Below are 15233 nucleotides of genomic sequence, written 5' to 3' on the forward strand. Positions count from 1 at the left end.
TCTACTTGAATAAAATATCAAAGGGAATTTTTGAAGACTACTAAGAATAAGTCTTAATTTGATGATTTAAATAATCATTTAAATCACTCATATTATTTTCAATAATGAAAATTAGTCCATTAATGTCTTTGGACTATAAAAACACCTTGACAACATTTCAAGGTTGTATTTTACCCTAAACAGAGTATCCCTAAATTGTTCTTAGTATTAACCTTCCACATAAAATAATAAAACACCGGAAAGGGGGGGAACAACCCTAAAAGCTGAATCATGCATAATTGCTTCTTTAACCATTGCCCTTATCGGACAATGATGCTATTTTTCAGCAACAGAGGACAAGGGTCAGTCCACACCATCCAACTGCAACACTTTGCAGTGTTCAGGTAAGTTCATCGCTTGCTCATGTCATTTGAGTATTTTTACCAAATTACTTGCAAAGTACTATGATTATCACTATTGCATAAAAAGCAAAACCACTATTTTCATAACTATGAATATGACTATGTGGTGGGCAATGGAACCATGGATTGTGTTGATATGGTGGAGGTTCCATTGCAAGGGTTTATATCCATCTAGGATTAAACAACAAATGTCGTCCAGTGATTCTTGTGCCGTATAACCAGTGTTTACCATAAGATCTGGAGTGGGACGGAGTAGTCAAAAGTGTTTCCACCTCTCGTTCATCAACGGATGCGCATTACCGGATGCACATGATCTCGAGAGACATGATGCAGGGTGGGAAACCCGTAGAAGTTCCCCCGGGAATGTGGTCTATGATGGGTTGCAACTGGCGGCGTAGGAATGTATGGTAGAGCCCTGCATTGTTGTCGTGGTCGGGGCCCATCCTTAATTGGAGTAAGTGAACCGGCGTGGACCCAGGGTCGGAGATTGCAACAAAGGGTGGGTGTTCGAGGTAGCGGAGGAACATGATTGACTAAGACCTTATACCGGGCCTCACACCAAAGGAAGTGTGGACGGGAAAGCTGCCCGGTTGGCACCAAGGTTAAGATCTCTTATGGGTAAAGAAACACACATCTACAGAGTGTAACGAATTGTGACCAGTCACTCCTTGTTCCGGGATTTGGAACTGCGAACGCTGCCGGAAAGGAACTCCATGAAGTTCTAGTCAACCGGTGAAGGCTGACGGACATAGTTCTTCTAAATAAAAACAACCTTTTGAAGAAATGGTTATTAAAACCTGCATGGTATCAGACTTTCTGGTCTGGTATCGTAGTTAGTGCATTAAACACCTCTGTCCTAATATGAACTTGTTGAGTACGCTCGTACTCATACCACTCTTAAATCCCCTGCTTAGACTGTCTGAACCATCTGGAGGAGGACAACGACAACCCTGAAGGAGCCGATATCATCGGCTACGAAGAACCAGACCTCTCTGGAGGTGTTGAAGGTGTAGACTACCTGATAGTCTATGGAACCGGGGAGGGTACCGGAGGAGAACAATCTTAGACTCAGTAATAGTAGTAATAGTACCCGAGCAGTCCGAACTCTTAGTAATTAACTGCTCGTTGGAATAAATGTATAGTCTCGTAAGACTTCTATATTGTAAGTTAAGTTGGGTTCGCCTCGAACCCAGGAGTATCCCTCTTAGGACCCAAGAGGAGCTCCGAGATGATATGTATATATGGCTTGTAATAATAAATGAATGAGTTATGGACCTGCTATGTTCTGTTGTACTACTCTGAGGGATGTAATATTTGCGGATTGGTACTTCGTGAATGTTATATCAACGACTGACATACTACAACATGCAGTGGTATGCAGGGTCTCCACACAGCCGGACTCCTGCGCTCGCGCCGGTGGACCGCCGGCCTCCCGCGTTTCGCGCCGGCGTCCTCGTGCTGCCCTCCCGCACCTCCGGCTTCCTGCTTCCCTCCCGCGACTCTCGCCGCCGGCCTCCCACGCATCTCGTCGCCGGCGTTCCGCCCGTGCTCGTCTCCCTCGTCCCCTTCGTCCCCTTCGTCTCTTCCTCATCGGCGACGCCGCCGGAGCTCTGAAGCTCCTGAGCTCCTCCGCGGGGCCAAGGGAGGTCTGGAGCAAGGTGACAGAGGCTAGCAGCCACGGACGAGGAAGGCGGACGAGGAAGGCGGTCTCCGAGAGGTTGAACTTGGCGGCCACGGACAGCAACCACCGCTCATCCGCGGCGGCTGCGGCGCCCTCCTCTTCGACGGGCGCGGCAAAGTCAGAATCTTGGGGGAAAAAGGGACCCTTTCTCCGTCGATCTACCTCCTTGTTGGGTTCTGTTTGGTGGAAGGAAGGCGAGGAGACGAGGAGGAAGGAAGAACGCCGGCGAGGGAGGGGCGGAGCACGCGGCGCGGTCCAGAGGGGGGGCGGAGCAGGCGGCGCCGTCCGGGAAGAGCCGCGTGCGGGAGACGGGGGACGGGGGGAGAGATTGGGGGGAGGATGTGTGACTTCAGGTGAAAAACTGCGGGGGGCGTTTCGTAAAATTACCACAGCGAACAGTAATTCGGGTCGGAGGGAGTAGTAGGTTTTATTCCTTGTCAGAGTATCTTCACCGTCGTGTTCCATAGTGCCTTCTATAGAGTTTTGGGGGTTGGGAACAAAAATGGGCTCACACCGGCGCGTCTTAAATAGCGCCGGCTCTTTATCGAGCCCAATAGAAGCACGGGCAACCTCGTGCCGGTCCCTTGGTGAAGAGCGCGAATTGGGCGCGCCGGCGCCTCGCGAGGCAGAAAATTTTGGGCGTGGGAGCCGCCTATCAGCCACACATCTCAAAAGTCGACACCAGCAGGGAGTGGTGGGGCCGACGCGTCAGCGACACATTCAATTTTAACTTAACTGTCGCCTACCTCGCGACGGAAGTTATTGGCACGCAGCAGCGGTGCAGTTTCCGCAGACGCGCAGCAAACTGTCTCGTCGCGCCTAGCGAACCGTGTCGGCGTTAATGAGCGCCACCGCTCCCCCGCCTCCCTTCGGCCTATAAAAAGGGCGATGTCGCATCGTCCCTCCCACACAAACCCTAGCGCCTCTATCCTCAACCCTAGCCGCCACCATCTCAAGAGTCGATGCCATGGCTGGTAGAGGCGGCGGCCGAGGTCGCAGCTGTGGTCGTGGCCGCGGCAGAGCTGCATGCTCGTCGTCGCCTGCGACGCCGTCGTATTCATCGTCGGACATGCAGGAGAAGGATCGGGGAGTGTTGTTCGAGTTTGTCGTCGTCCTCAAGGGCGACCCACTCGGCATCCAGAGGCTGCCGGACAAGTTCGCCGACTTCGTCGCCGGCAACGAGGCGGCCTTGCTGCATCTGTGGGAGGCTGCCTGCGGCTGCTGCCGGTGGATAGTGGACATGATCTTCGAAGCGTGCGGCAAGATGTACCTCCACACCGGCCGGGAGAAGTTCGCGCGGTACCACCACCTCGAAGCCGGCTTCGTGCTCACGTTCTCCTACCTTGGCGAGGCCGACATGAGCGTCAAGGTGTTCGACGAGATGCGCTGCCGGCTGCACTACCACGGCGACAACACCGAGGAGGACGACGACTGAGTGTTGTTTCTTCGCATCGAAAATAGGCACGCATGATTTTGGATGTTCTTCCTCGAAAGGACCAACATGGCTATCATCACCAGCTGGATTTTCCAGTTTGGATGACTGGGAGTGCCTAGGAGTGTACTTTCTTGGCACCGAACACACGAACTCTGCGATGCCAACACTAGTTCGGTTTCCTTATTTTCCAATATTTTAATTTGTGTCAACCATGGTTCAAACTATGTATTAGTTTGTAAAAACCATGTTCCAAATTATGTCTTAGTGTAAACCATGTTCCCAATTATGTATTAGTTTGTGGAATGTTTCTTCTCTTTATTCAAATTTCTAAACTTTTATTTGAGATTTTAATTCAAAGTATCTATCGGGGCTGCCGGTTTGGGGTCACCGGTGTGTGAACAACACCCCCAAATAGAGTATGCAGTGCCGGCGTCTCCCATACGGTAGTGCCAGCACCTCTGCCGGCGAATATTTAGGGGGCGTCGGTGGAGATGCTCTTAGGTATGCAACGATGAAGATTAGGTGAACAATGGCTGGGCAAGGCCGATCAGCGGGCAATGGGTGCTTCTGTTTCTTTTGTTCTTGGTGATTTTTTTTGGTTTTCACCAGGGTTTTTATTTTTGGTTTACTACTGTTTTTTTTGGTTTTCTTTCCTTTTCTGCTGTTATTATTTTTCTTTTTGCCGGTTAGTTTCCGAGTTTACATATTTTTAGATTTTTGTTTTTGAACTTTTTAAAGTTTTGAATATATTTCAATTTTGGAGTTTTTGTAAGTTTGAACTTTTCAGATTGGGGCGGCACACCGGTGTCGTCGCACGGTCTCGGCTATCCGACGCCTTTCGACCGTGCCGGGACGCTTCTTGGTGTTCTTCTGTAGGTGTCCAAGTTTTCCACTACTTGCTCCCTTGGTCTGCCTGCTCGCGGTGTAGTTCTCACCGGAGATCCTCGTCTGGCGGTTGGCTTGAGGTCCTCGAGATGGCCCCAAGTTGTGGTTTTGGTCGGTTCGTGCTAGTGGCATGACTTGTTTCTGCGTCGCCCTTCGACCATGGGGTCGGCACACCGGTGTCGTCGCCCCAGTCTCGGCTATCCGACGCCCTTCGACTGAGCTTTGGTCTCGATTTCTACAGGTCCTTCGTCATTGCCCGTCGCTCGCCATGCCAAGTCGTAGGGGTCTTCCTTTGAGGTGCTGACCTCCCGGGGGGGGGGGGGGGGGGGGGTTCGGTGGGCTTCGAATGCTAACCTCCCCTTCCCTTTGTTTTCCCTTTTTCTAGTTTTTGTTTTTTCCTGTTTTTTGTTGTATTCTCCTCCCTGTATCCTCCTCAAGCTGTTTGTAAGAACATGGGTCTTCAAGGCTACTTTCGTGGAATGCAACAAGCGGTGGGGATGCCCCCCCCCCCCCCCCCCCTAAACCTCGAAAAAAATAGCTTGATGGCCTATAAGAACACAGATTCGTGAGAGCGTAAATTTGTGAAAGTATTTTCCCAGTTGTTATATCAATCCCAACGAAGAGCATCGGCCAAGTGTTTATGATGGAACTTTCTGTCGCACACGAGGTGGCACTACTATTGAGTGAATTGACTACAAACGTTGTGGGTGAAAGTGGTGAGGGAAAATAAATTATCGAAATGAGTGTTAAACGTAGTTAGAAAGTAAATAGCATAAAAAAGTAACAGAGTGTTTGAAGTTTCCTGTAGACGAAAGATTCGGTTCATATTGATAAAGAGTGTGCCAAATAATAGTGGATAAAATAAATATGTGATTGTAACATTTTATATTAGATTAATTATAGGTAGAGCAAATCTTTAATCGATGTCCTGTATGCTGATACTATTGTCCTATCGGCTGGATACTGCGTTCTGGTCTCGTATAGAAGTGTCACCACGAAAGATCATTGCCCTTCTCTACTATTCTCTTCGTCTAACAGAATTCTTGCTGTACTATTCTCGCTGTTTTTCATGAGACCGAGCTTGTCCGTGAATGCCTAAGCGCGGCTCTCTCTCCATGGCCCTGATCTGTTTCCTTCCGACAAGCGCGGCCGGAACGTAGGTAGGAGCCCCCCTGCGACACGGCTGGAGCGCCGCCCATCTGCCCATAAATACCATACTTGATCAATCATTGTCCGTCACACAATTCAAAAGCGTCCACAGCAGTAACACAAAAGAACCAACCAACAATCGACGATGGCTTCCTCAAGAAGGATGCTCGCTGTGGCCGCGCTGGCGGCGTTGTTCGTCGGCGCGATGTGCGCTGCCCCCGTGGAGTTCACGGTGGAGAAGGGCTCTAACGAGAAGAACCTCGCGCTGTCGATCAAGTACAACAAGGAGGGTGACTCGATGGCGGAGGTGGAGCTCAAGGAGCACGGCTCCAACGAGTGGCTGGCCCTGAAGAAGAACGGTGACGGCCTGTGGGAGATCAAGAGCGACAAGCCGCTCAAGGGGCCATTCAACTTCCGCTTCGTGTCTGAGAAAGGGATGAGGAATGTGTTCGACGACGTCGTGCCCGCGGACTTCAAGGTCGGCACCACCTACAAGCCCGAGGAGTAGAGCGACCCACCATGGAGAGTCGGTTGTCATTGGAAGTTTTTTATTTTCCTCGCGCAATTTATGTGATTTACACCTGAGCGATGGATATATAGAAGTTAATTATATGTACGGCGAGTATGTTATGGGTAAGTAAGTGTTTGGAACATTTCCTCCAATTTTTTTTAATATGCAAGATCGGTTAAGTACAGATTATTGGATTGGCGGCTTGTAAATTTTGGTCTTAGTTAGGGTCAAAAACCGAACATAAAGCAGTTGATATAGGTTTCTATATAAAAAGAAAATAGAGAGGAAAATCAGAAAAAGGCATTTTTCGAAGAAGGAATGGAACAAAATATTCTAAACGTAAAAGAGAAATGAAACAATGGATCCAATTCGGGCAGAAACGACATGGGAATTCGCAAAAACAAGTACGAAAAATTGCTTGAAATAAAACTCATCTAGGCCGGCGTGCTGCTTCGAGTCGGTGATTTCCTTTGCTGCTCCCTCCCATCCTAAACGCGTATGTTTCCTAAGATAATTTTGTATCGGGAATGTAAGTGTCTTAGTGCCTTGTGAAACTATTTATGTGGACTTTTGTGTTTGTCAAAGTGTTCAACTATGTGTGCTACTTTATATTCAATTGTCACTTGTCGAAGTTGTGAGATATTCCCTATATCTGGTTTCGTATTTTTTATGTGTGCGTTTCGGTGTATGGACCAAGGTATTATACTGCTATTGTGTCGCTAAAAGTCCCGTTTTTAACTGTATATATCACCTATCAGTTTCATATATATTAATCTCCGATGATTTCTGCTTCATATTTGTTTCCAGGGTTGGGGATTTCATTTCATATTCCAGTGGGACAAGCTGAAACAAATACGATAAATTAAGTTTCTTTTGGTATTATTTGAATACCATCCAATAATTATGGTGAGCCTAATTGTGTAGAGAACATATATACATTATTCTTCTTGTATTAGCAATATGTGAGATTTGTTTTAATATAATCTTCCTTTGAAAAAAATAGGTAGGAAAGTTATATTCATATTAGACTGTTCAGTTGAATTACTATGTTTCTGGAGTATGATCAGCTGTATAAACACAATGACACGATTATGTTTTTTCTAGGTGTTGTAATTTAGGTAACTATTGGACTTTAGTGATTAATTAACAAGAGTAAATTAGAAAAAAACACATGCACTGTAAATATTTAAAATAAATTAAACATTGCACCGCACATATCACAAATATTAATATTACGTCAAATTTATTGTGTCTAAACATTAAAAATAAATTAAAAGTAGCACATAAATTAATATGGATTTGTGTTTATAACATATGTTCTTGGTCCAATTGAGACTGCTTACCAGTGTAGATACATGCGATATTTGAACATTCAGGTTTTACACTAAAAAAAATGGTGAATACATAGCTTCTGTACAGGGCTGCCGAAACTAACTACCATTGGTATATGAAATTATGAAAGTAGTGCATCAATACGACATTTCTCTTTTACAATTTTCTCTGCGGAAATATGTGTCTACAATACGCATTATAGAAAAAATTGTTCAAGACAAAAGTCGTATTTATATGTAATGTTCAAGAAATTTTCTCTATGGAAATATGTGTCTACTATGAAATTATGAAAATATGTGTCTACAGTACGCATCAATGAGACTGTTGAGGAATGTAATAAATTGTTGGGAAATTTCTTGCATGTGCGCAACCACACCCCAAATAAAATTTGTGATATCCTGAATTGACTGACGATAAGACCATGGGGATGCATGATGCCATAGACACATGAATCTTTCATGTTGTGACACAATGTTATGTTTAGGAGCTCAGAGTCATTGTCTGCATATAAGGTGATTTCCTGTATCTAAATTATAAGACTCTTGTTTCCAAGCACTTGAAGAGGCTGGAGCTTGATAAGGTTCACTTAGATGCTAACACGGTTGATTTCTCAAGCTGCCCTCCATTGGAAGTAGACTTGATGTATTGCACCATCAAGCAGAGTATATTATATCTAGTTCACTAAAGCATCTGATTGTAGTCGAATGCCAATTTTCTGGTGTAGATACATGTGCTCACATTTTTGTCCCAAATCTCGTCTTTCTGAAGTTAAATGGTATTTTTAATTGAATTCCTTGCTTGAAGTCATGCATTTGCTTCAAGTTGCATATGCCAAATTTGGCGAGAATTGTATTGATTATTGTCGATAAAACAGAACTTGGAGATGTAATGAGGACTACAGTATCCCTTGAATTGATGACAAAGAGGACATCATTCTTCTTGAAGGTTTGTCACATTTTCTCTTTCTAAATAGCTGACCCCATTTTCCTGTCCTCATGTGAAGCCACGTCAACCCAATTAGCGATCCCCTCCAGTTCTCTACGTGGGGTGTCACTAAGCAGGCTTGAAGAGGCACCCGACATGGGCGGGAAAGAAGAGTCAGCCCTCCACTTCCTCTCCTCCACTCATTAGTCAGTACTCATCTGTTTCACCCCCGTCGGTTCACGAACAGATCAAGAGGCAATAGGCATTGATGATTTCCTCTTCATCTTCTCCACGCAAGAGTAACTCTTATGCTGGAGCTTCCCCTTTTTTGCCGTCTCCATGGAATCTGGGTTGGCTGAGCTCCTCCTCCTATTGAAATCTCAACATGATGTACACGATGCCCCCCGATCCTCCAAGCATATCAATTGAACTGGACGGATCTTGGAATCTGTAGTCCCCGCTATCGTGGAGCTCCATTAGAATCGTCTCACCGTGCCAGGTGAGTCCAGAACCTTAGTTCCCCAAAATTCCAATCTCCCTCTATTGGTTTCCTTCTTTAGCGACACACCACCCTGCAGTTGATCTGCTATTTTTTCTGTAGTGTCTCCCGTGTTTATGTTTCAGGTACCCCTGTACTAATTTTGTAGCACCAGCAAGAAAGTTACTTCCCCCAAGTTGATAGATTCAATTGCAGCAAGTAAGCAAGTAGTGCCTCCTCCTATTGTTCTTTTTGTATGATCAGAGTATTTTTTTCAAGCTGGTTCACAGATAAGAAGGCATGCATCTTTCGTCAGTTATCAGATCAGGTATGTCTTTGCCCACAACCTGTTACAGATGTGTTTAGAGATTTGGACAAACTTGGTAGCTGCAGTTCAATATGTAAGTTTGAGTTCTACAGACTGTAGTTGTTCTTTATATCTAGATATCATGTTTTCATCAAGGTCACTACTGCTGTACTTGGCATCAACCAGTTTATCATTTGAGAAAACAACTGGCCAAGGTATATTCGAAAACTCAAGTGCCTATTTTTTTCAAGTTCGGAGCGTTACCACTGTTTTCTTTTTTGCTCTCCTGTGTCTTCCAAGAAAATATTGCTGCAGGACATTACTGTTGGTAAGATGCTATGCCACATGAAGTATTCCTTTACAGAATGCAGATATAGATCCACCATGTATGACTTCTAGCAAGAAAAAGGTACATATGCCTATCCTTTGATTGCAAAAAAAGAGTCCACGTAGGAACATTTACTAATATTTCTCTGTCACCACAAATTGTTTTATCTAATGTTGTAAAGAAATGCCATTTTTGTTTCATCTGCGGTTTATCAGGCTGGCATGACATACTTTTCTCATGGAGTTAGCGGCAGATGCAATAATATGTAAAAAAATTAGTTCCATATACGCGCCAATCTGTATGTTTTGGCGATTGATATTCAGTGTAGTTAAGGATGCATACACGTGGTAGACCTTATCCTGTGTAAGATATTCATAGTAAATATAATTGCATAGTAGTTGTTATTAAGCTCCGATGAAAGTTAATTTAAAGGAAGACTTCAACAGCTTTACAATGTATCCACTGTTTTACACTTTCCTTCTGATTAAGAAATTAGCTTTATTATACAATAGCCAAAGAAGTTCCTTTAAAAATAGAGTACATTGATTTCTAACTTCTGGTACAGTGTCGTGTTTTAAAAATAACAATAGTGCCAATCTTCCTTTTTCTTCTCTGCTCTTCCTTTCATTCATTTCTTCTCTTATGCAAATCTGTATTGAGTAATTTGCCATGTTGATATCCCGCGCTCTTATGCAAATCTATATTGAGTCATTTAACATGCTGATGTCCCGCAAAAATAGAGTAATAATTTTTTTAGTGCTACTAAAAAACCCAACATAAATTCCGCAGTAACGCGCGGGGTATCCTCTAGTTTTACTATATTGGAGTTGCTAAATGAGCCTGACATGGTATGTTTGTATTTTCCTACCATGCCATTTCTGAGAATTTTCACATCTCTTGCAATCTGTTTTATGTTTATGTGGACCATTTTTCCAAAAAAAAAAAGTAAATAAATGTGTATATGCTAGCTTACTCTAACACTAGAATAAATTGGTTATCTTTCTACCAATACGTTCGAGTGAATTTTTATTTGAATTTGATTAATAAATGTACAATATTAACTTATAAGGAAGTGAATGTCATGCATGTTGATACTATGTATTAAATATATTTTTAGTTTACTAACCTTACAATTTTTGTAAGAATTTCTTATATTTATTAAATATTTTCAATATTTTTATATTTAAGTCCATACTAGAAGCTATGAAATTCAATTTTTTGTTGACTTCTTTCATTAGTATAATAATATTACTTTAGTATTCCATGTTTCCTCATGCCACACACTATGTCTTGGGTATGCGTGGGCTAGATAGAATTCTAAACACTAAAAATGTTTTATTTTTGTTTTCTCTATTACATTTTTTGAGAGGGATTTGAAATGATTCCTTGAATTTATAAATATGAGGACATTGATAGTCAATGAATGTTTCGTGGTTCCTAATATCTACGAAATTGTATGCATTCTCCAAAATTCACCCTTTATGGAGGAACTTAATTTTCTACTTCTAGAAGTATACACCTTATCAATATCATCAACTGTTTATATAGATCACATCATGATCCTTATGAATCATTTTTTTACTCTAGGAGTCTAAATTTTTGATTGAATCTAGGACTTTGCTAGGCAGCGGCGCCGCATAAAAGTCTTTCTGTGCGGCGGTTCTTTCACACGGGAATTGGTGGGCAGCCTTACTATGTTAGCATGCATCTGCTGCATCAGATATGACCACTCCTAATATTTTAGTACACAGGCTGCTCCCTTTGTCACGACAAAGAAATTGTGGTTCTCACTTCGCTGCAGAACTCTCATCTTATAGTCCGCTAAAATTAGTACTCTAGTAAAAAAATTCACATGCATGCATCTCTCCATAAGAACTACTATTAATTAGGTCCTAGTTAATTGCCAGATTAATTATGTCTATATTTTATTTACTAATTGCGAAGATTAAGTATGGCTAGCTGCCATGAGAAAATAAAGCCTAGTTTTCCATATTCAATTTGTTTCTAATTACCAGACTAACTGAGCTCTAGTTAACAGATTATTTATGCCTAGCTGCCTGATTACTGATTGTGAGAAAATTAAGCCTAGCTTTTCATGTTCAATTTATTTATAATTACCAGATTAATTGGGCCCTAGTTAACAGATTAATAATGCCCAGCTGCCAGATTAACTGTTTATTAGATATTGATTGCCAGATTACTAATTGCACTTTCCAAGTTAATTCGGCCTAGTTACCAGATTTCTGTTGGTGCTAGTTACCACATTGAGTAGATTCTGGACTTCAAAATGTGTAGCTGTGGTGGGACAAATCCATCATCTACCGAAAAAATGATGCCCTGCAACTAGAGGACCGCATCATCCCACCGATCAACTATCAGCAATCAGTTTGAACTGGGTGTTCACAAAGAAAATAGGAGAAGATACACAATCAGTACGAAAAATCACAAATCGGAGAGGGTGGGGGAGATGGGAAACTCAGCAATCACGCCAGCCTCTGGACTCGGCTGCGGAGCCTCCATCTGCTTGTCGGCGGCGGCATCATCTGCTTGTCGGCGGCGGCATCATCGCGCTCCATCCAAAACGTATTTGTTTTCCAAGAACTTTTTTTCAGGATTATTAATGCCTTAGTGCATATTGGAACCTATTTATGTTACTTTTGTGCTATAAAAGGTGCTGAACTTTGTGTGCTACTTTATATTTAATTATCACTTGTCGAAGTTGTTAGCTATTACCTTTCTGGTCTCTTATTTCTTTATTTGTGCATTTTCATGAATGTACCAAGGTATTATATTTCTATTGTGTCCCGAAAATGACCGTTTTAATGGTATATATCACCATATATTCATCTCCACTGATTTCCGCTTCATATTTGTTTACATGGTTCGCGATTTCACTTTAGGTTCCAATGGGGCAAGCTAGAAGAAAACGATAAATTAAGTTTCTTGGGGTATTATTTGAATACTCTCCAAAAATTATGGTGAGCCTAATTGTGTAGAGAACATATATATGTACATTATTTTTCTTGTATTCTGCAACACTTAAGATTTGATTTAATATAATCTTCTACTTCTAGAGGTATACACCTTCTCAATATCATCAATTGTTTATATCTATCACATCATGATCTTTATGAATCCCTTTTCTACTCTAGGAGTCTAAATTGTTCGCTGAATCTAATGAATACCATAATAAAATGCAATATGTTCTCTTCGTATTTTGCTATAATAAAAATCTGTAAATGGAATATTCTCCTACAATGAAAATGTGTAAACATAATTAATGGATCCCTCTTTATAGCATTGTACACTCAACATGATGGTGTAAGATTTACAATGATTGTGCATTTGAGTACACTCCAAGAACCGGATGCCAAGACTCGAGATCGAACCCAGGTTTCCAGCATGCGCACAACACTTATTGATTTTATTGATCAAGCAAAGAGGAACATGATAGCAAAGTTGTTAGAAATCACTTGAAAGAACAATAAATGCCCTCTTGAAACCATGTACAGTGCGGAAAATAAGTGGAATCGGGCTAATTATGTCATGTAAAGATAACTATTACCTGCAGTATAGAAATTCGTGAACGGGTGACATTATTTCTCCAAAAAAATATTGATTAAGTTTTCTGAACGAGATCGAATCTAGTCCAACAATGAAGGCATAGTGTCTCAGTTGCCGGACAACGATATAAAAACCGCATTAACATCCTCGTAGTACCTCACTATAGCTTCATTCCTTGTCTCGAATCCATACGGTAGACCAATGATCTCATGTTTGTTGACGGTCTTCTGCAACATCCATGTGGCAATACCATCATTGCTGAACTTGCGACCCCGCACTTACATGTTGGAGGATGGCAATACAATGATGCCTACACCACCACCGTCTTCCATAATAATCCGGATGGATCTACTACGAATGCCAGGAAATCTAGGCCTCTTGATCACAGCTAATCGCTGCTCAGGAGTCTGAATTGGAGGAATACCATAGTAAAATGGAACAACATATTCTAAACGCTAACCGAAAATGAAATAGGAGAAGCAATTCAGGTAGAAATGTCATTGAAATTACGCAAAAACAAGTTCAGAAAATTGGTAGAAACAAAAGTCGGCTAGACCGACGTGCTACTCAGAGTCGGTGATTTTGCTGCTTCCCCCCATCCTAAATGTATATGTTTTCCAAGATTTTTTTTGTCAGGAATATTAATGCCTTACTGCATATGTGGAACTATTTATGTGAATTTTGTGCTATAAAAGGTTCGAATTGTGTGTGCTACTTTATATTTAATTGTCACTTGTCGAAGTTGTGAGCTATTCCCTATCTGATTTCTTATTATTTATTTGTGCATTACCGTGTATGGACCAAGGTATTATATTGCTATTGTGTCCCCAAAAGGACCGTTTTAATGGTATATATCACCTTCAATTTCATATATATTCATTTCCAATGATTCCCGCTTCATATTTGTTTCCATGGTTCGCGATTTCACTATAGGTTCCAGCGGGGCAAGCTGGAAGAAAACGACCAATTAAGTTTCTTGGGGTATTATTTGAATACTAACCAAGAATTATGGTGAGCCTAATTGTGTAGAGAAGATACATATACATTATTTTGCTTGTATTATGCAAGACTTCAGATTTGATTTAATATAATCTTTTACTTCTAGAGGTATACACCTTTTCAATATCATCAATTGTTTATATCTATCACATCATGATCTTTATGAATCCCTTTTCTACTTGATGTCTACGTGTGCTTCTATTCTTGTATTGTAGACAGTGTTGGGCCTCCAAGAGCAGAGGTTTGTAGAACAGCAGCAAGTTTCCCTTAAGTGAATCACCCAAGGTTTATCGAACTCAGGGAGGTAGAGGTCAAAGATAGTCCTCTCAAGCAACCCTGCAATTAAGATACAAGAAGTCTCTTGTGTCCCTAACACACCTAATACACTTGTCAGATGTATAGGCGCACTAGTTCGGCGAAGAGATAGTAAAACACAGGTGGTATAGATGGTGGTAATATTGCAGGAAGTAAAGATGCAGTAAAACAGTAAATAAACGATGTTTGCAGTATTTGGAAACAAGGCCTAGGGATCACACTTTCAGTAGTGGACACTCTCAACATTGATCACATAATAAATAAATAACTTCTCCTCACTTGTGCTATATTCACACTCTCTTGTTGGATAACAAACACCATTCATTGTGTAGGGCTACAAGAGCTCCCTCAAGCCGGAGTTAACAAGCTCCACAACATTCGGAATTCATATTTAAGTAACCTCTAGAGTGCATAATAGACCGTTGCAATTTAGACCGAGTACTAACATAGCATACACACCGTCACCAATAGCTATGAAAGGGGGAATAGATCACATCAATACTATCATAGTAATAGTTAACTCCATAATCTACAAGAGATTACAATCACAACCTACGCCAAGTACTACATGATGCACACACTGTCAACATTACATCATGGAGGAGGAATAGACTACTTTAATAACATCACTAGAGTAGCACATAGATTAATAGTGATACAAAGCTCATCATATGGATCTCAATCATGTAAGGCAGCTCATGAGATCATTGTATTGAGGTACATGAGAGAGAGATTAACCACATAGCTACCGGTAGAGCCCTTAGCCTCGAGGGAGAACTACTCCCTCCTCATCATGGGAGACAGCAACGGCGATGAAGATGGCTTCCGGGGGCAATTCCCCGTCCCGGCGGCGTGCCGGAACAGAGACTTCTGTCCCCCGAACTTGACTTCGCGATGGCGGCGGCTGCGTAACTTTTCTCGTCC

The 15233-nt window shown here is 42.2% G+C and overlaps 1 protein-coding gene across 1 annotated transcript; it reads left to right on the plus strand.

Moving 5' to 3' along the window:
- The first annotated feature begins 5650 nt into the window (after positions 1-5650).
- On the plus strand, positions 5651-6256 carry LOC127304602 (pollen allergen Lol p 2-A-like). The gene has a single exon (XM_051335240.1). It carries the CDS (start codon positions 5697-5699, stop codon positions 6057-6059), a length of 363 nt encoding a protein of 120 aa, XP_051191200.1. The 5' UTR covers positions 5651-5696; the 3' UTR covers positions 6060-6256.
- Positions 6257-15233: the final 8977 nt, after the last annotated feature.

The sequence above is a fragment of the Lolium perenne genome, chromosome 5 (genome assembly GCF_019359855.2).
Source record: "Lolium perenne isolate Kyuss_39 chromosome 5, Kyuss_2.0, whole genome shotgun sequence".
NCBI lineage: Eukaryota > Viridiplantae > Streptophyta > Magnoliopsida > Poales > Poaceae > Lolium > Lolium perenne.

Excerpts from the sequence above, each read along its gene's own strand:
- LOC127304602 (XM_051335240.1), top strand. The coding sequence starts at position 5,697 with ATGGCTTCCTCAAGAAGGATGCTCGCTGTGGCCGCGCTGGCGGCGTTG.